Below are 21,138 nucleotides of genomic sequence, written 5' to 3'. Positions count from 1 at the left end.
TTCTAACCCACACTTGGAGTAGGAGAAGTTTTATATTGGATGGAAAGGTCAAGGGAGGCCTCTCTGAGATGACATTTCACCCAAGACCTGAATGAAGGGCATGGTTCTATTAGCCTGAAACGAAACGTTTGGATTACTACTTTAAGATTTATCTGGGAAATTTTTCTTTATGTTTTCCTCTCCGTCTCCAAACAGCTCTTGTTTTAATCATCTGACCAGCCTGTGTCTGCAATTGTGTTTTAGGTTGTGGCCCAGGCAGTGTTGTTCATGTGTATGAACACAGCTGGGATCTTCATCAGTTACCTGTCAGACCGGGCCCAGCGCCAAGCCTTCCTGGAGACGCGGAGGTGTGTGGAGGCCAGGCTCCGCCTGGAGACGGAAAACCAAAGACAGGTACCCATTGGAAAGGCCTAGTGTCTGAATTGCATGAGCTTTTTTCCTCCCCAAACATATCCTGACTTCAGGTGTTCTCTTCAAGTTTGTGTCATGGATTCCAGAGTCTAAAATAGTTGTGTTAAACTTAGAGCTCGAAGCAGGTTGGTCTTGTTTTCCACATTCATTCAATGCTGTTTACAAGGAATAAAATGAGTTGTCACCAAGTGCTTTTCTGACGCTGACTGACATCTGTGTTTGTGAACAAGGCCATGGTTCTAAAAACCATTAACATTCTCATATTTGGCCCTCCTTTTTTGAAACTGTTATTTGAAATAAATATTTTCATTACATATCAAATTGTAGTAAGCTTATGGAAGAATCTTGTACATGTGTAGTTCCTAATACCTCATCCTGATTTTCAGAAGAGATTACAGAACACAAGAAATTTTGTGGAACATGATACCAATCCTAGGACAGGGGATGCAGTAGGGAAAACAGGTTGGGTTGGGTCGGAGGCCATGGGTTTTCAATTTGAAGAGATTGAAATAAAGTTTCTTGGACATCTTGATTGGGTAGCTGTTATAAGGATTTTAAAAATAGCTTTGGCCCTAAATTAGATGTTTCCCCAAAATGAAATTAACTTTCAAAAAATAAAGATTTGCCCCATGAAAATTATTCATATAATATTCAAAATTCATGCTTATCTTTGATTCTGAAGACAGTTTTCAAAGAGGAGTAACAGGAATATATGGAAAATTGGTTATGGAATCAACATATAGTCTTCTAAATGTATATGTTCTTGGGAATTCTATGCTCAACAGATATATTGTTCTACCATTCTAGGCTGTCTTAAAAATGTTACATCTATGGCTACCCACTTGTTATATTAAGCTTTATGCAATAGCATAAATTTGAGAGAAATTATCCAAAAGTGCCCCCTTGTCTTCATTTTAATTTGATCAAATCTTCAGTAAAACGTGGATCTTTGAAGTGAGTGAAGCCAGGTCTGTGTGACCATGGATGAGGCAGAGGGGTAGGGGCAACTGGCCGAATGAAACTGCCATACGTCATTGCCAGGAGCACAGAGGAAACTACTGAATTTCCAGAGCCTATGTGGACATCACGAAAGTAATGTCTAGAACAGTTATGCAGCCTCATAATAGATATATTATAGTTGTCCTGAATATCCCTATAAAATAATTTAGAAAAATGACTTGAAATCACCCTTTGCAATCAACACGAGTATCTCCCAGGATGATATGTTGTGTTCCTTTGAGAAACAGAACAGTTGCCCGGTTGGCACATCACTCTTTCCGTGGGACGCGGGCCAATTCAGAGAAGACTGCTGCGTTAATAATTTATTTGACTGTTCTTGATGCCCTACTGCAATGAGAATGGCAATGGTGGGTGAGATGACTGGGAAACTCAGGCTTTTATTTACTGTTTATGAAATATTGGAGGCCCTGAAAATGATTGCTTTATCATACCCATAAGACTTTTCTTCTTTTCCCGTCCTTCAAGTTGAGTGTCTTGGAGTCACTGTGATGTAGTCGTTCCACATGGTAGAGGGACCTTCCTCCATCCTTTATAAGCTTTCATTTTTTAAGCCGATGGAAGGAGGAAGGAAAGAATACTATACAGAGGGGAGAATAAGTGACAGCTGGAATGTAGGGAACAGTTACTAGAGTTCATCCACAGCTGTCTTACCTCCTGGTTGGGTCACCAAAGGCAGTGAGCTTTCTGCTCTGGTTCCTCATCCATGCATGGGGACAGGATCTTTCCAGCTTTGCGTTTCCCTCAAGTGAGATAATGTGTATAAATCAATACAGAATCGTAAGTCCGGGGATACCTCGGTGGTGCAGTTGGTTGAGTGACCGACTCTTGGGTGTCAGCTCAGGTCTGATCTTAGGGTAGTGAGAGCAAGCCCCACTTTGGGCTCCATGCTCAGTGCAGAGTCCGCTTGGGTTTCTCTCTCTCTCTCTCCCTCTGCCCCTCCTCTCTTCTCTCTCTTTCTCTCTCAACAGTAAATAAATTCTTTAAAAAAAGTATAAGTCAGGCTCATTAAAAGAAAAGACTGTCTTTTGGTGGACTATTCTTTGTTCTAAATATGCAGCAGAATATGCTATAGGTTGTTATAGCCTTGTGCTCACCGTTAGAATAACGTATTTCTGGTATATTGATCACCCCCTGCCCCCAGAGGCAGTAGCTAAGATAGCTGGCTCCGTATCATTCAAAGCTAAGGTTCCTTTCCATTGATATGTGGTCTCTGCTTCCGGTCTCCATTGTCCCTGAGAACTTCTTCAGTGGTAGATGGGCAGAGAAGGCTTTGCAACGAGACTGCTCAGGATTTGACATCTTTGGTGAATTACTTACTCTCTTAGTGAGCTCAACCAAGCTCTGAGCTTTAGTGTCCCCATCTGTAGCATGGGAATAAGGATACCCTTCCTGAAGAGGCACCTTAGTGAGAAGAACTGTGTGTAATGCTCTTGTGAGGAGTTTCTATTAGCATGGCTGTGCAGAGTGATTTCCATGAGTCAGCCAGCAGAACTCAGTCCCAGGAGGACTTCTATGAGAACACATTATGGGTTGGCTTGTCTCACTTGAAACCCCAAGTGAAACTTACTCATTTGGATGGAAATCAGGATGGTGGTTTGGCCTTAGGTGTCCAGCAGCCGGAGCTCAGCATTAGGCTCCATATCTGTTAAAATATCACATGTCAGGGGCACCTGGGTGGCTCAGTCGTTAAGCCGTCTGCCTTCGGCTCAGGTCATGATCCCAGCGTTCTGGGATCGAGCCCTGCATCGGGCTCCCTACTTGGCAGGAAGCCTGCTTCTCCCTCTCCCACTCCCCCTGCTTGTGTTTCCTCTCTCACTGCCTCTCTCTCTGTCAAATAAATAAATAAAATCTTTAAAAAAAAATCATGTGTCATTAACAAATCCAACCTCATTTACCTCTTATCAGAGCTAATTATAATACCATAACTGTTAGAAATTCTATACCATGCAAAGGAGACACTATAAGGGCCTAAGTGACATCAGGCCTTTTTTCCTTGGGAAATTATCCCAGAGGAGACCAAAATGCATTTTTTTTTGTACTTATAAAATGCAGAATCAAGAGGCCTTATTCTACAGAAACGTTCAAGTTTTGTGGGATTTTTTAAGAGCTGGCTTTGTCTCATGGTAGGATACAAAACAAATATTTAAATGACTTACTTTATTCCATCATGAATTAATTTATTTGAGGATCTATTATGTGCCATGGACTTTGCTGGGCATTGGGAACATAACAGTGGCTAGCAGTTGGTTCCTCGTCTTCCAGAGTTACAGATATGGAAGAGGATGGCAATAATATATGAGTCAAACCTAGAAGCAGGCTGATGGAAGGCAACCTTAAAGAAATGATGCCTGAGTTGATGTGTTAATAGGATTTAGCTCAGCGAAGAAACAGTGAAGATTGCCACGAAAGGGTCTAACCACACAAACGTCCTGAAAAAGGGAGAACACAGTTTGTTGGGACAGTTATGAGCACTTCCATGATGACTTCTCCCATCATTCCTTTATTTACTCATCCATCCATTCATTCATCCATTCATAATGGGGTTACAGAGACAAGTCAGTCTCAGTCTGCACTGTGGAGTGGGCCTGGAGGATTAGTAGAACTTTAATTATTGGAATAGAGGGAAGAAAGAACTACCAAAGATACTGTTGAGATGATATATATGATGTGGTGAAGGACAGCAACATGGGGAAGCAGGTGTTCTCCATGCCCCCTAGCAAAGTTATGTGTTTTCTTCAATGCCATACCACTGCGCTCACTTTTCCATTTGGTATATCTTTATTGAATGTTAACTATACGCTGCTGTTGGTTAATGTGTTGGGCATACCAAAAGGAAGAAAACCTATTGCACATCTCCGTTCTGCCGTGGAACACTGGACCTCGATCACTGCATGCCTGTTACCCTGTTAGGGTAACTGACCCCTTAAGAGTGACGCATGGCTCATTCCTCTATATAGCCCACCAGCAGTGCCTGAAACCAACATGGAATAGATGGTTATAAAATGACTGAGATTGCCAATATTTAAGAGTGATTATCAATAATTTTTCCAAAGAAAATTGCCAAGCAATATATAGAGGCTAAGTGGCACATGAGCCCTGCTCCCCCTTGCTTGGCAGGTCCCATGGTTTAATGAGATGCTTGAGGTCCGGGGAAAGAGGCCTTTTCCTGGGATAACCTGAGGTTCCGTGAGTGGGTCTACAGTCGAGCGCAAGCAGTCAGGTCTCTTCAAACTAGGTTTTTAACAAAGCTTCTTGAAGGCTGTTCTCAACATCTTTCCCTCCCATTGCAGCTGGCACGCCAGGCAGACACTACTGAATGGTCCGAATGCTGACATATTTCATTGAGATGATTGGCATCATCAAGAGGTTGAGCACATATTGTCTCTTTCCTTTGGGGAGGCAAGGGCATTGCCTTTTTTTTTTTTTTTAATAACTTTATACCCAGTTGTAACCAGCGCAGCACATACTAAACATCTAGCTGGTCTCTTGGTCTCCAGCTTCTCTTCCTCCAGTCTGTTCTTCTTTCCAAAACCCTGGTCTAGTTCAGAGTCAGTATAGGATAGGGGTTAAGAGCCAAACCTTCCATGTGTGGAAGATCTGGATTCCAATCCTGTTTTGTGGCTGTGGAAATGTAGGTTAATTACTCCCTTGGGAGACCTTGACTTTGTGGGTATAAGATGAGCGTGATGATTCTGCCTTCCTCCAAGGGCTGTGGTGAGGGGTCAGGATGAACACTCAGCCCAAGGCAGAGGATGTACTCAAGTACATGGAAGAGGATGCTGTGGGGATAATGACATTGATATCACTCTTCCCTGCAAGAGCACCCTTTAGTGGCCACATTCCCTCCCAGATAAAATCCCAACCCCCACAGGTGGCCCAACAGGCCCTCCACCTTCTAGCCCGCATCGTCTCTCTCTAGGTTCTTCTCCACTCCCTCGCCACTCTTTCAATACCATATGACCATCAGCTCCCTGAACTGTTGTACAACGGGCCTGTGCTCTGTGGTTCTCAGCCTGGAAAAAGCCCACCTCCCTCCTAATGTTTTCACCCTGAAAGTTCTGCACCAGCATCCCTTCCTCCATGAGGCTTGCTTTCCATCTTTCCAAGTTGAATGGAAATGCTTTGCTCCTACTTCCAGCAGGCCTTAAAATTAACTCTGTTATAGAGCCTGTTGCACTTTATGACACTTGCTAGCCTGAGTGTCTCTCTGTCCTCCACACCAGTACAGACCATTTAAAGGCACCTGCTCTTTCCAATTCATCTGGTTCTTTTGGCATTAATCCAGCACAGTGGCTGGAATATAAGATCTTCTGATTAATATCTATTTAACTCAGTTATATTGAATTCACACTTTGGCTCCTGGCCTTACTTCTACCTACACAAGGGTTATGTTGTAATAATTGTCCTATGTAAAAGGAAAGGGACTTGTGCTCCTTGTGACCCCCATGAAGAATGGTAAGGGGAGGACTCTTACCCAATTCAGGATAGACTGGGACAGCCTGAACACATGTCTTACATAGACCTGTTAGGGGAATTTTCCATCTAGAAGCTGAATCTTAGAACATCTATCTTTGGGGAGCTGAATTCTAATTATTATAGTTACTGTAATCCCACTTCTCCTCCCAAATGATCCAATGGCCCATGTTTATTTTAAATATTAAAATGAATTAATTGTTTTTCTTGTAGTTTGAGAATTACCGAAACCTGCTTATGGTAATCATGGCATTTTGAGGTGTCTCAGGAGCTCCGGGGGCACTGGAATGAAGTTTCTGATGATGCCATATGTTGCAGCAGCAGGAAGATGATTATTAAATGCGGCAGATGCTTTAGCTGTTTTAAAGCAATTCTGTTTAACTTAAACATCTTCGTTAGACAACATTGGTGTAAACTAGTGGTTCAGCAATAGGTTGGGGGAGAAGGTTAGGTTTCCTACGGAGTTCTGAGTTAGTTAGATTCATATTTGGGCCCTACAGGATCTAGGGAATTGTTTTTAAAGTTACAGGAACTAAGTAAAGCAGCGCCTTATCATTCATTCATTCATTCATTCATTCATTCATTCATTCAAGGTTGACCTGAAAATGGGAGAATCTCAAAATATTTGGTTTTTCAGCTTCAACTTGCTGTCTTCTCATTATATTCCAAAACCCCTCTTGTGTCGCCTACCATCAAGCCATTTTTCTACTGTTTTCCATCTCTTGCATTCAAGACTACCTATGTACCATCGTCTTGCTCATCCTTATCTGTTATTAATGTATTTCATATTCGCTGTTCTCTGGTGTATACTGGAATTTTCTTGGTCTCCTAAACATTCTTATTACCTTTTTACACTCATGCCTTTGCTTCTGCTCTTCTCCCTACCTGGTCCAACACTCCTTTCATCCCTAAACCTCATCCATTCTTCNTACTATGTACCATTGTCTTGCTCATCCTTATCTGTTATTAATGTATTTCATATTAACTGTTCTCTGGTGTATACTGGAATTTTCTTGGTCTCCTAAACATTCTTATTACCTTTTTACACTCATGCCTTTGCTTCTGCTCTTCTCCCTACCTGGTCCAACACTCCTTTCATCCCTAAACCTCATCCATTCTTCAAAGCTCAGTTCAAATTTCACCTCCTCCACAAAGACCCTCTCTGTTCTCCCCAACTGTGACCTCCATGAGTGTTTTTGAGTGTGTGTGTATTTCTTTATGGCGTTAATCTCCTTCTACATTCTGCTATGCTCTTGTTTTATTTTTCCTTCTACACTGTAAACTCCTTGGAGATTGGATAGATGCTTCATTTGCGTGCTTCACAATAGCTCTGGATCCAGAAGGCGAGAAGCCCAAGCTGGGAAGAAAGCAGACACAATGAACATAATCATGGGTGCTGTCATTGTGTTTTCCCAGTAGTTTTTCATGCAAAAAATACTTGTGAATAAAGAGATCTGGGAAATCCTCTCCTCTTGTGTTATGGTTTCCAGGGTCTTTGTCCTCCAAAAACCAGGAGTCCAACCTCTCTTTGACAGTTAACTCCCATCTCCCTGATTCTCCGCTCCATCTTCTCCTTCCGTTATTCCTTCACATAAGTGACTTCAGCCTCGGCAGAGTTGTGCCTCAAATTTAAAAAAGTAAATCTCGCTTCAAGGCATCTTCTTGATTGTCTGACTCCTACAAGTTCCTCCGCCTCCATGTTCTTTCTATCATGGCGTCTTTTCATTTCTTTCCATGGTTTCACTTTCATTTCCCTCAGGTATTTTGGGGATAAACAGTGAAATGTTATTCCAGTCACCATCTTCCCCGAACCCACGATGCTCTGCAGCTCTGGTGTCCAGTTCCTGTGATGACGGGAAAATTTTAGAGCTGTGTCATCCGGAAACCATCAGCCACATAGGACCACTGTGCGGCATGTGAGATGTGGATAGTGTGACTGAGCAATCGATTCTTTTTTGTTTTTTTTTTTTTAAAGATTTTATTTATTTATTTGACAGAGACAGAGACAGCTAGCGAGAGAGGGAACACAAGCAGGGGGAGTGGGAGAGGAAGAAGCAGGCTCACAGCAGAGGAGCCTGATGTGGGGCTCGATCCCATAACGCCGGGATCACGCCCTGAGCCGAAGGCAGACGCTTAACCGCTGTGCCACCCAGGCGCCCCTNTCTCTTGTGATTTATCGTGACTTCAACCACCACTTCTGGATTGTTCCATGTCAATATCCTAACATCATGTTCTTTTCCGAGCTCCACATGCCCGTCATCAGTATCCTGCTGGGCAGCTTCATTCGCACGTCCCCGTGGTATCACTGGCTCAGCCTGTTCAGGATCCCCTCATCCCCCCTCCCCGAATGTACTTTCCTCCAACATGACCCATTTTTCTGACCTGATCCCTCAGCATCAACTGTGGCGCCAATTCCCGTTGATGCTGTCTCCACCATATATGTACTAATGTCCCTGTATTTCTTTTTCTAATCCTGTTTAAGCCCTCCCACACTGGTTAGCTGTCTAATGGGTGCTAACCAGTTTCTAACTAGTGTGAACTGGTCTAGCCACCTGAAGTCACTGCACCCTGGAGTTCCTCTTGAGAAAGAAGTTGTCTTCACATTTTCTTTATGATTTATGAAATCGAAGACACCGCAAACATGTGACACGTCGTGGAAAAGAATGAAGCATGACCCACAGTGTTCTCTCCATCTGTTCTTGTCTCTGTCCATCTTGCAGAGAGTAGGATTCCTGTGCAGTGTGTTCATTTTCCAGGTCTCTTTGGGGGGTGACAATGTGGATTCTCTCCTCTAGCAGGAAGCCCACCCCTGCAGGCTTCTCTTCTCCCCACAGTTAGCCCACCGAGGCAGTGAGCCCCCACCGTGGCCCAGCTGCCCTCTCTCTGGCTGGAGAGCTGTAGCCAGTACAGAAAGAAAGCATAGAACCCCGTGTTCACTCACTTTGCAGCCACAGTCCCCATTTTTCCAGCAAGACCAGTGTCTGTTATGATACCTGTATACTTCTGGTGTCTATTTCTCAGCTGGTTCTTTGGAGAGGTGAGGCATGTGACTAATTCATGTCTCAGAGCCCTACCTCAGTGTTAACATCTGTCAGGATCATTATCTTAGTGCCCCCATTTTTAAAAAAGATTTTATTTATTTGAGCGAGAGAGAACCCACAAACAGGAGGGAGGGGCAGAGGGAGAAGCAGACTCCCAGCTGAGCAGGGAACCCAAACTGGGGCTCCATCCCAGGACCCTGGGATCATGACCGGAGAAGAAGGCAGATCCTTTACTGACTGAGCCACCCCTTTTTTCCCCATTTTTATTATATAAGCATTTACACTAAAGCCTCCCCAGAATACAGCTCGCATTATACAATCCAATCTCATTTACCGAACATTATAGCCCATCCACCACCTGGCCCAGCCCGACTTCTCAATCATTTTACTTACTAACTCCATTCTTGTACTCCCCCCAGACAGCAAACATGCCCCACACTTCTTTGCCTTTGACTTCTTCTTAATATTCCCCTGCTCACCCTCCACATCCCGCCTCTACCCTTCTCTAACTTCTCAGTGCCCCTGGTGGAGGCTAACCTTTGGATGCATCAACAAGCTCATTACTGTCTAGCTTCTGGTTGGGTTTGGCCAATGGGAGGTACAGAATGAAGACTAGAAGTTGGGAGTGCAACGAGGTCAATGGTTTTCTCTCCCTATCATCCTGGCCAAGCTGTGGAATGACAATGGCTGCATTTCTCTACCAAGGGCCACAGCTTCTCTCAGGCCCCGCTCTCCTCCAGCTATAGGACTTGCCAGGTTCCAAGAGTATTTGTAGATTCACTTCTTCTAGCCTTCGGATATTTAACCATCCATTGTTGAGTTCCTTAACTCCTCATTAACATCTCTTCCGTTATCCTTTCTGAGGTACCAATTGTGTCCTGCCAGGGCCCTGAATTACATGTTCCTATTGCTCCCTTTGCATGAGATGCCCTGCTGCCCTCCCTTGCTCCCTGTATATGGAAGGCGGTTCAGTAGAGCTAGAAAGACAAGGAGTCAGAAAACTGTGCTGCCCAACATAGTAACCGCTGGGGCCACGAGTGGCTCTTGAGCACCTAAAATACTCTTTGTCTAAATTGAGATGTACTGTGAGCATAAAACACACAGCAGAGTTTGAAGACAATACCAAACACAAAAAGAATGCAAAATATCTCCTTAATAACTTTTTAACTATTGGTTACATATTGATTACACATCAAAAAAATAATATCTGATTAAATAGAATATACTACTGACGCGAGTTTCAACTGTGTCTTTCTGCTTTTTCCGATGTGTGCACCAGGGATTTAGAAATGTGGCTCGGGGGCGCCTGGGTGGCTCAGCTGGCTAAGTGGCTGCCTTCAGGTCAGGTCATGATCCCAGGGTCCTGGGGTCGAGTCCCACATCGGGCTCCCTGCTCAGCAGGGAGCCTGCTTCTCTCTCTGCCTGTTCTGCCTGCTGCACCCCCCCTTGTGCTCTCTCCCTCTCTGACAAATACATAAATAAAAATCTTTAAAAAAAAAAAAAGACCTATTAAAAAAAAAAAAAGAAATGTGGCTCGTATGATATTTCCACTGGACGGGGCTGCCCTCGCGACTCCTCCCATTTCCATGACGCACTAAGCAAATTGTTGAACCACTTTGTGTGTGAGCTTTCTCATCTCTGAATTAGACATGATCATTCCTGCCCTAATCCAGGGGGGTGTTCTGAGACGCAATAACATAATGCCTGAAAAAGTGTTATTTCAACTGTAAAGAAGTCTACAAATGTTAGGGCTCTGTCCATGAACATCTCACCAACACCCCCTCTACAAAGCTGATGCTCAGACGTCCCCTCTAGGAAGCTCCCTCTGCTCTTTCCAGTCATGAGCTATGACTGGCATTCAGGGATTTTTAGTTAGCACGTTTTTTTTTACACTTTGCCTGTTGTCTCCATAAGCACCATGACTCCCTCGAAGCGCTGGCAAGATGCTGAGCAGTGAACAGAGACCTCCTGTTAATGGCCTTGACCCTCCTGGAAGAGCTCACTTCACTCAGGGGTCTGTGTTTACCCCCTGTGGGTGGAATGTCACCTCTTGCATTCCATCTGGCTGCCTGGTNGATGACTGGCATTCAGGGATTTTTAGTTAGCACGTTTTTTTTTACACTTTGCCTGTTGTCTCCATAAGCACCATGACTCCCTCGAAGCGCTGGCAAGATGCTGAGCAGTGAACAGAGACCTCCTGTTAATGGCCTTGACCCTCCTGGAAGAGCTCACTTCACTCAGGGGTCTGTGTTTACCCCCTGTGGGTGGAATGTCACCTCTTGCATTCCATCTGGCTGCCTGGTTCTTTGTCATCTTCCCAGTACGCTATTTGCATTTTCTGGCCTGCTGGAAAGAGTGTGAGCTCTGTAGCACAAACTTGGATTCGATTGCTAGTTCCAGCTCCATGTCTGAGTGACCTTGGGTGCACCCGTTAAACTTGCTGAATTTTGGATCCTTCCTCCATCAAAAATGATAATCCCTCCATCTCAAGGCTGCCGTGAGGAAATCAAGCAGATGAGTGAAGGTTGGATGTCGCAGTTGGTCTTTGAACTATTGGACCACCTGGGGCATATGCTGAACTTCACAGCAGAATGCACTCTGATTCTAGCAACTATAGTTTTTCTTCTTAGCTGTTTGTGTTTTTATTCCTAGTTGTCATCCCTGGGCAGTACTAATTTGAAATACTCCCCCTCTTCAGAGAAAGGCTATCACCCTGCGTTCATTTGCATACAATTAACATTTCACAAAGGCAATTCAGAGAGAAAGAATCAATCACCATCACTGCCCTTAATACCTTTGATCCAGCCTGGAGAGGCTGAGGAGCAGCCTGAGAGCCCAATGGGCCCCTTTTATCTCATAAACCTGTCCTGGGAATTTTGACTAAAGAAATTGGAATTGGAAACCCAATACAGCCCAGCTATAAAATGCTGCAGGGAGGGCATGCTCTGTTGCCTGGTTATAGTTCAAGGCACATCTCAAAAGTGGCAGTAGAATAGAGCAGGGGAAAATAAAATAAGTGTTTTTAAAAAATGATTCATGCCTAGCATAGCTTATTTCAGCTGGTTTTGAGAACAGGTCCATTGATGGGAATTCTGTATCCTCTATTTTGCATAAACTGCAGCCAAAATGGATTGGCCATAAAAGAGAACAAATAATTTAAGACTGCTTTTAGAGTCATCTGAGTACAGAACAATTCTAGAATTGTCTGTGTATGTTTCTAATCTTTTGCAAATTCTTGCCACACCTAATTTGAGAGTAATATTTTAGAAGGAAACTAAATATTTACAAAGGTTTGATTTATTTTTCATAGAAACAAATACTTGCTTTCTTCTCATGCTTACATTTTGTTGTTTACAGTATACTCAATTTAATTTGGTGATAGCAATGGAAAGTACAACTCATAAAACAGATTTGGGAACAAACACTACTGCCTGTTCGTAAAGATAGGACTAACTGAGGGAGTAGATATGGGTGGTGGATGGCCAGGGGCCAGCTAGCTACGAGTACTTAGCATATTGGAAGCCTCCATCAATCAGTTAAGTGGAGGTCTACTATAATGCAATAACATTTCACAAATTATTTCTAAAAAATCAGAAGAATCTGGACCAGCCCCAAGATACCCTTTTATGTAAAGTAAAAATGATTTGTATCTTGATTGAAAAAAAAAATCAAAAGAATCCAAACAGATCTTTTAAAAATATTGAAGAAATGAGACAAGACAAAACCAGAGAGGGAGACAAACCAGAAGAGACTCAACCATAGGAAACAAACTGAGGGTTGCTGGAGGGGAGGGGAGTGGGGGGACGGGGCGTCTGGGTGATGGACATTGGGGAGGGTATATGTTGTGGTGAGTGCTGGGTGTTGTGTAAGACTGATGAATCACAGACCTGGACCCCTGAAAGAAATAATACATTATATGTTAATTACAAAAATAAAAATAAAAAAATAGAAATATTGAAACTACTCTTGATTAGTGAGAGGGGTCTACAAAATTGAGACAGGCTGAGAACTCTGGTCTCAAGGCAAGAAGAGACACAGAGACAGAGAGGAGAGACCCCTGGGCAAGCACCAAGTGCGGAAGGAGACAGAGACTGGAATTGACAGATCTAGGACTCCATCTGGACTTGAGATTGGAGAGAAGGATGAGCCAAGGAAGGCCAAGGACCGCTGGTAGCCAGCAAATGCTAGGAGAGTGGCGTGGGGTGGTCTCTCCCTGATTGCTCCTGGAAAGAGCCAACCTGCTTACACCTGGATTCCAGACTTCTGACCTCCAGAACTGTGAGAGAATAAATTGCTGCTGTTTTAAGCCCCCTGATTTTGTGGTGATGAGGAGTCCAGTGCCAATTTCCACTGCCTTTAGAATCCAGTCCATTTCTTACCCGCTCTCTTCACCTTAACCATTACCTGGATAGAATTAACAACAACTAGTCCTTCTATAGCATTTACTGTGTGTTGGATGATGTATTATGATGCTCTTTACATATATATAGGTGACCCTTCTGGAACAACACAGTGGGTCCACTTATACGTGGATTTTTTCAGTAAATATAGTAAGTACTGTAAGGCATTTTCTCTTCCTTATGACTTTCTTCACAACATTTTCTTTTCTCTGCATTACTTTATTGTAGGAATACAGCATATAATACATACAACATACAAAATACATGTGAATCAACTGTTTATGTTATCAGTAAGGTTTCTAGTCAACAGTAGGCTTTGGTACTAAGTTAAGTTTTTGGAGGTCAAAAGCCACATGTAGGTTTTCTTTTTTTTTAAGATTTTATTTATTTATTTGACAGAGAGAGGGACAGCCAGTGAGAGAGGGAGCACAAGCAGGGGGAGTGGGAGAGGAAGAAGCAGGCTCCCAGCGGAGGAGCCTGATGCGGGGCTTGATCCCAGAACGCTGGGATCACGCCCTGAGCCGAAGGCAGACGCTTAATGACTGAGCCACCTAGGCGCCCCCCACATGTAGGTTTTCAACTGCTCAGGGGTTCGTGCCCCAACCCTCACATGGTTAAAGGATGAACTGTATTACTTTATTTAATTATCAGAGCAACCCTCTGACATGGGTGATAATTTGACCTCCCATTTTATAGATGAAGAAAACCATAAACCGAGAATTATATAATAGCTAGTAAGTTCCAGAGCTGGTATTTGGACCTACAGTCGTGCTCCTGAGCCCATATACCAACCAGTGTGAGTTGTGAATTAGCGACGTCTCCTCAGCATATCATGGGCTCACAACCCGTGCCTCCTCGTATGCTGCTTCCTCCATCAGGAGGGCCCTGCCTCTCTTCCTCACAGAAGACTTTTAGTCTGGAATGACAGGAAACCCAATGCATCCTGGTCTTGGTGATAAGAACCATAATGGCCCCTCAGGTTACTGAATATGTGGGGTAAGTGTACCTTCACCACAACAGGACTGTGGTGTGATTGATAGGGGTACACAGAGAGATGTGCGGAAGTCAGAGGAGTTTTCTTAACGTAGGGAAAAAGTAGAGTGATGCTGCTCAGAGAAGGAGACCCAGCTCCCTGTGGAGCTGCCAGCTTCCAGTGAACCTCCATGAAGGCTCTTGCTGCCAATGGGAGAGCCTGGGCCGGCCAAGGATAGTGCTGGGTTTTCAGCAAATTCCCTTGGCTTTTCTCATAGCAAAAGCATCCTGTGTCCTCTAAACTATTCTAAAGGCTCAAGCTTCTTGCCTACCTGCCCACCATGGGCAACAAACTGATTATGACCTCAGAAGGTCATCTTCCACGACATGTGGTCCTCCTCCCAGAGCAGCTTTGACCGGCCTGAGTTCCATTCCTGACAGGCTTCAGGCACAGATTGATCCAGGGGCCATACAGTACACTCGGTTGACTTCTTAATTATTTAGGACTCAGGTAAGTCATCATAATCCAGTCAGAATTCCACATTAATTGACTTTTCCTCAGAGCCCTCTAAAGAGCTTTCCTAATATTAACCAGCATATAATTACTATTCGGGTTAGTGCATTAGGGAATGTAAACCAAACCCTGAGTTAGATGCCAGGAGTAAAATAAGATGAGATTTTATAGATAGTTTTCTCATAATTAACTGGAGTTTGGTAAGCTTGGCACTTTCCAACTTACGGTTACATATGGTGTGTCTTATATCTCTTCACTAGAATCCAAGTTTCTTGATCGATGGAGGACTCATGTTCCCCCCCCACAATGTCTAACATGGTAGTAGACACTTAGTAGCATTGTACCAAATAAATAAAATAATGACTGAATCAAAGAGCATTTCCCATGAACGCCTTTCCCCAAATATAAGTATTATTAACAAATATTGAGGAATAATTTCCCTTTCCTCCTTAATCAGTTGAATGATAAATTCTGCAGAAGATTTCATTTACAACAGAGGGTGTTCCTGTTCAAATTTCTTCTCGATCGGCTCCTCTTCCTCCTTTCCCATTGTCCAAGAGTCCACAGTTTAACTCAGTGGAAACCACTTCTGTTTATTAATCACTGGAATATAAATACTTCATCTTACATCTCTTGACTCTCCAATGGCTCAAAGCCTTTCTTTTTTCACACCTAGTATCCTGCTATCTCTTTGAAACACACAAGAGGCAGGTAGTGCCCTTCACGGACTTTTATCCTAATACCATCAATCTTTTATCGCAGTCATTTTCAGTCTCTGGGTCAAGTAGATTGCAAGCACAGCGAAGGCAGAAGTGAATTCAGTTCATCCCTTGCTTTGTTCAGTGCAGACANTGACTGAATCAAAGAGCATTTCCCATGAACGCCTTTCCCCAAATATGAGTATTATTAACAAATACTGAGGAATAATTTCCCTTTCCTCCTTAATCAGTTGAATGATAAATTCTGCAGAAGATTTCATTTACAACAGAGGGTGTTCCTGTTCAACTTTCTTCTCCATCGGCTCCTCTTCCTCCTTTCCCATTGTCCAAGAGTTCACAGTTTAACTCAGTGGAAACCACTTCTGTTTATTAATCACTGGAATATAAATACTTCATCTTACATCTCTTGACTCTCCAATGGCTCAAAGCCTTTCTTTTTTCACACCTAGTATCCTGCTATCTCTTTGAAACACACAAGAGGCACGGACTTTTACCCTAATACCATCAATCTTTTATCGCAGTCATTTTCAGTCTCTGGGTCAAGTAGATTGCAAGCACAGCGAAGGCAGAAGTGAATTCAGTTCATCCCTTGCTTTGTTCAGTGCAGACAACGGTGCCTGCCATTAACTCCTTCTTCATACCTACATTGCGCATTGCATATATGAATGAGTAGCGGACGATATTCCACAATATATACAAAGAGGTGGAAAAGCTTGTGGCAGAAGAGTCAGCCCCACATGGGACACTGCACCCAAGAAAAGGATGAACCTTAAATCAGGCTCTATCACACAGAGCCTGGTAGATAGAACTCACTCACTAATAAATCTAGATGCTGGGTTTGTGTCCAAAAGGTGCCACTAACTCGCTTTNACTGGAATATAAATACTTCATCTTACATCTCTTGACTCTCCAATGGCTCAAAGCCTTTCTTTTTTCACACCTAGTATCCTGCTATCTCTTTGAAACACACAAGAGGCACGGACTTTTACCCTAATACCATCAATCTTTTATCGCAGTCATTTTCAGTCACTGGGTCAAGTAGATTGCAAGCACAGCGAAAGCAGAAGTGAATTCAGTTCATCCCTTGCTTTGTTCAGTGCAGACAACGGTGCCTGCCATTAACTCCTTCTTCATACCTACATTGCGCATTGCATATATGAATGAGTAGCGGACGATATTCCACAATATATACAAAGAGGTGGAAAAGCTTGTGGCAGAAGAGTCAGCCCCACATGGGACACTGCACCCAAGAAAAGGATGAACCTTAAATCAGGCTCTATCACACAGAGCCTGGTAGATAGAACTCACTCACTAATAAATCTAGATGCTGGGTTTGTGTCCAAAAGGTGCCACTAACTCGCTTTGTACCCTTGGGGTAACTATCTGACTTCTCTAAGCCTCAGTTTCCAGCTCTGTGAAATAGCAGTAAAATGTATCTTACTGTGTGAATGCCTCGCGAGTTGCTGTGAGGATGAAATGAGATGAATCATGTACAGAGCTTGACCCATAGTCTAAGTGCCAAGTAAGATCTGTCGTTGGCAGTGGGCTTGTCATCGTACTTGCTACTTACTCTTTTGAAGCATTTGTTTAAATCACAAAGTAATATATTGTACAGAAAACAAAACCTTTGGACTACCCCGGGTGGAATTGATTTTAAATAAGTAGAGGGAGAGACACACTGAGGTGTTGGCAGTGTGAAAAGATGGCGAAATCAAAGGTAGGCAATCGAATTACTCCTTCTGTTGTAAGGAGTAGCTGTGTTTGCCCTGAGTTCGAGGGGGCTAATGAGTGAGTGTTGCACGTATTTTCCAGGTGAGCTCTACTGATGATGATGCTTCCTGTTTTTTCAAATATAAATGAGAAGGGTTTAATTGTTCTTTTCGTGAGTAGAAAATTGGCATAAGCTCATAACTAAACATTGGGGTGAAAGAAACAATTCAGCTCAGCAGCCAGTTGGTTTTATAGGCTCGGAGGAGGGGGTCACGGAGACCACGTGCCTACCCCTGATCTGAACAATTTCCCCAAGCAGCGTGTGGAGGTAGCAGCTGAGGGGCCCCTGCCATGTCCTCTGGCCTCTGACTCAATTTCTTTTTTGGAGCTCAAGCATTGATAGCCATGCTTTTCTGAGATGGAGCAGAAGCGGGAAATGCAGCTCAGTGTCCCACAGTAATACATTTGCCTCAAGCCAATTACTTCTCTGAGCCTTAGTTTCTTCACCTGCAAAATCGTTCTAATAATTCGTACCTGGGGTTCCTGGGTGGCTCAGTCGGTTGATTGGCCAACTCTTGATTTCGGCTCAGATCATGATCTCAGGGTCCTGGGATCGAGCCCCGCATCTGGCTCCACACCCAGCATGGAGTCTGCTTGGGACTCTCCCTCTCCCTCTGCCCCTCACCCCCGTGCATAATCTCTCCCTCTCTCTAAAATAAATAAATAAATAAATAAATCTTTAAATAAATAATTCCTATTTCATAGGATTCTTGTGATCATTAACTGAGCTAGAACATATGAAGGTAAGTTTTTAACTGTAACCACATTTCAGATGTAAGTGACTATTTCTTCATTTTTTAAATGTTGTATTTGAGGAGGATATATAATTTCCTGATAATGCTGCATGCAAGGGGCTCCTTCTTTAAGCTTAAACCAATCTTTAAACTTCTCAATTAGAGCTACTCCAATTACTATCACACATATGATGTTCTTGAATAAATGTGCAAAGCTCTGCTCAGTATCAAGATAAAACATAAAGGCAAGTTTGTTTTTTTGAGATCTTATTTATTTATTTGAGAGAGAGAGAGGGAGAACACAGAGGGGGAGTGTGAGAGAGAAGCAGACTCCCTGCTGAGCAGAGAGCCAGATGTGGGATTGGGACTCAATCCCAGGACCCCGGGATCGCGACCTGAGCCGAAGGCAGCCGCTTAATAGACTGAGCCACCCAGGCACCCCTTTAAACGCAATGCTTAAAAAATGTCCACGGATGAGTGTCTAAAGCTCTTATAAATTAATAATTAAATAGATCCCAGGATCATAAAAACCGAATTAGAAACTAAGAATTCCCAGTGTTGGATTCTCATCGTTCGGTCTTCGGCACAAATGTATCCTTAAGTAGGTTGCCTTCCCTGGGTGATGTTGACCTTCTCCACGCTGCCCACACCAGGCATATCCCGTCACATCACCCAGTTTTATTTTCTCTGTAGAACTTAAAACTCTCTGAAATCATATTGTGAATATATACACTCACTTGGTTATTGTAGTTCTCCCAATTAGGGTGCAATTCGGTAAAAGTAGGGATTTTAGTAGTCTTGGTCTTCGTCATATCTCCCAAACTTCAGAAGAGGTTTATTGAATGAATGAATGTTTTCTGGGCAAAAAAACAAAAAGAAGAGAATTCACTCTGTTGGAAACAGTATTCGCATAGCCTGGGTAGCATGCATCGTGGCATAGTTACAGGCAGGTGTCACAGCGGCTTAATACTTGCTGTGGGCAGTCATAATTGGTTGTATCTGTCCGCATGCCGCCACGGGCTAGGTGCTCCAAGGTGTCGGCATTTCAGCATTTATCATAAAAGAAGTTTGCCTGCTCAACAAGAAAGCTTGTTTGCCTGCTATGGTGAAATTGATGCTTAATGAAATTCTAGCTTCATGACCTCTCACTTAAAGGGTCCTTCCAAGGCCCTTCAAAGGGCCCTAGCAAGTGTGTACTGACCACTGTGATTTTTTTTTTTAAGATTTTATTTTTTATTTGAGAGAGAGAGAGCAAGAGAGCACAAGCAGGGGGAGTGGCAGAGGGAGAAGCAGGCTCCCGTCTGAGCAGAGAGCCAGATGTGGGACTCAGTCCTAGGACCCTGGGATCATAACCTGAGTCAAAGGCAGACGCTTAATGGACTGAGCCCCCCAGGGGCCCCTTGCAATGTTTTTCTTAAAAAGGATCCCTCCAAAGTACTTAAGCCTGACGACCCACAAACCTGGATCAGGCCACTGTCCCTGCCCCCTTGGAATGGATGGAATATCCTCTCCCCCCACTATCCTTTCAGGATCGAAGCCTTCCCCTTCTAAACACCCATGTGGTTTACCGGCCTCAGACCTGGATGTCTACTTGAAAATGTGCGTGTTCTGCCGAGTCTGCTCAAATATTCACGGGGGAAACACTTACAATGTGGTGGAAAGCTTACGATTTTTTCCGCACCAAGATTTGCAGTTGTCCAAACGAGGTGTCCCTGTGTAGCATATTGAAGCAATGCTTGGTATGTTTTGTAACGTCTCTCCTCCTCACCGATGGTATCACGCTGTGATAACAGATTTAGAAGTTACCGTGGCTGGGCAGGAATTTATCAGAATCGAGGGGAATAGAGCAGAGAGTCCTCCAAAGGCAAGTCTATCTGTGATTTCTGATTTTTCCTTTGTTAGAGTTTCAACGGGAAATTTACAATTTATTTCTGAGAAAATCCCTACGGTGTTTATGGGCAATTCATTGTTGCGTGGACATTGGAGTCGGACACGCCTGGGTTTGAATCCCAGCTTTGCGCCTCAGCAGCTGTGTAAACTTGGGCCAAAAATGTACCTCGGTGTGCCTCAGTTTCCTTACCTGTTAACTTGGAATAATCCAAGGTATCTCGCTGACTATAGTGAGACTTTCTTGAATGTTTGTGGCCTGACTGAGGAGCAAGCATCACAGGTCCCCGCTTCCCCTCCCCCACGTCACGGCTTGGGTTCCAAAGTGCGGCTTCTTGTTTCCACAACAGAGCTTCTTGAATCAAGCCATGGGGATGTTCCCACACCATGGATCCCCCACGGGCTGTGTGTTCTTTGGGGCCAGAGTCTGACTCAGCTCCCCGGAACACACTCCGAGCCTGGCACACATCAGGCCTGATTACCGTTTATTGAAGGAAATTGAACTGAATAGTTAAACAGAGCCAAAGATGCATGGTTTTGGGGTACGTCATGGAACAGTAGAGAGATATGTGGTGTGACGTTTGCAAACATGTGGTCAGGAGGACTTGCAGGGTATACGTAATTTCTCCTGGCCTGATGAATTTTCGAAAAGATGTTGGACGGTGATAAAATTATAAAATGGCTTCCTGCTGCTCTGTCCCCTGCCACCGTGACACACGAGGCCTTTCCATATCCATTGGCCTTGGAGGAGGGTTAGATCCTCTCTCGGGACATTGTTGTTCTCACCTAGACCGGGTGGCCCAGCTTCCCCATCGCGGTGAAGGGCAGAGGTCGGGAAGCCACCACGGCCACAGCTGTTAGCTCCGGAGCCACGCCGCCTTCTGGGTCAGTCCTGGCAAAACACGGACGGTGGCCGCCTTCTGGACCACCACAGATCTTGTGACTGGACACTGCAGCCATGCTATTGAAAATTCCAGTATCTCCGTGACCATGATTGCTGGCGACAAAAAGCAGAAGTAGCTGAAAAATAGCCTCGGGTCTCACCTCCACGTGCTAGATCTCGCAGGAGTACATCCAATTTGCAAAATCCAGATCCTCTCCAGAGCTGCAGGATTGGGGGAAGTGCAGGAATGAGCTTTCCAGGCCCTTTAATTCAGACAGGGGATGCTCGGGGCTTTCTCACTCTTTGGACTGCAC

At 44.0% G+C, this 21,138-nt stretch overlaps 1 protein-coding gene across 1 annotated transcript in view; it reads left to right on the top strand.

The window, feature by feature from the left end:
* Positions 1–21,138, top strand: part of ADCY8 (adenylate cyclase 8) — a 266,226-nt gene that overhangs the window by 38,261 nt on the left and 206,827 nt on the right. Inside the window, exon 2 of the mRNA XM_002917618.3 lies at positions 244–393. Within this exon, the coding sequence (XP_002917664.2) occupies positions 244–393 (150 nt within the window). The remainder of the gene's footprint in view (positions 1–243; positions 394–21,138) is intronic.

The sequence above is a fragment of the Ailuropoda melanoleuca genome, chromosome 9 (assembly GCF_002007445.2).
Source record: "Ailuropoda melanoleuca isolate Jingjing chromosome 9, ASM200744v2, whole genome shotgun sequence".
NCBI lineage: Eukaryota > Metazoa > Chordata > Mammalia > Carnivora > Ursidae > Ailuropoda > Ailuropoda melanoleuca.
Note: the sequence above shows the minus strand (reverse complement) of the source record. Positions and strands in the feature narration are given on the sequence as shown.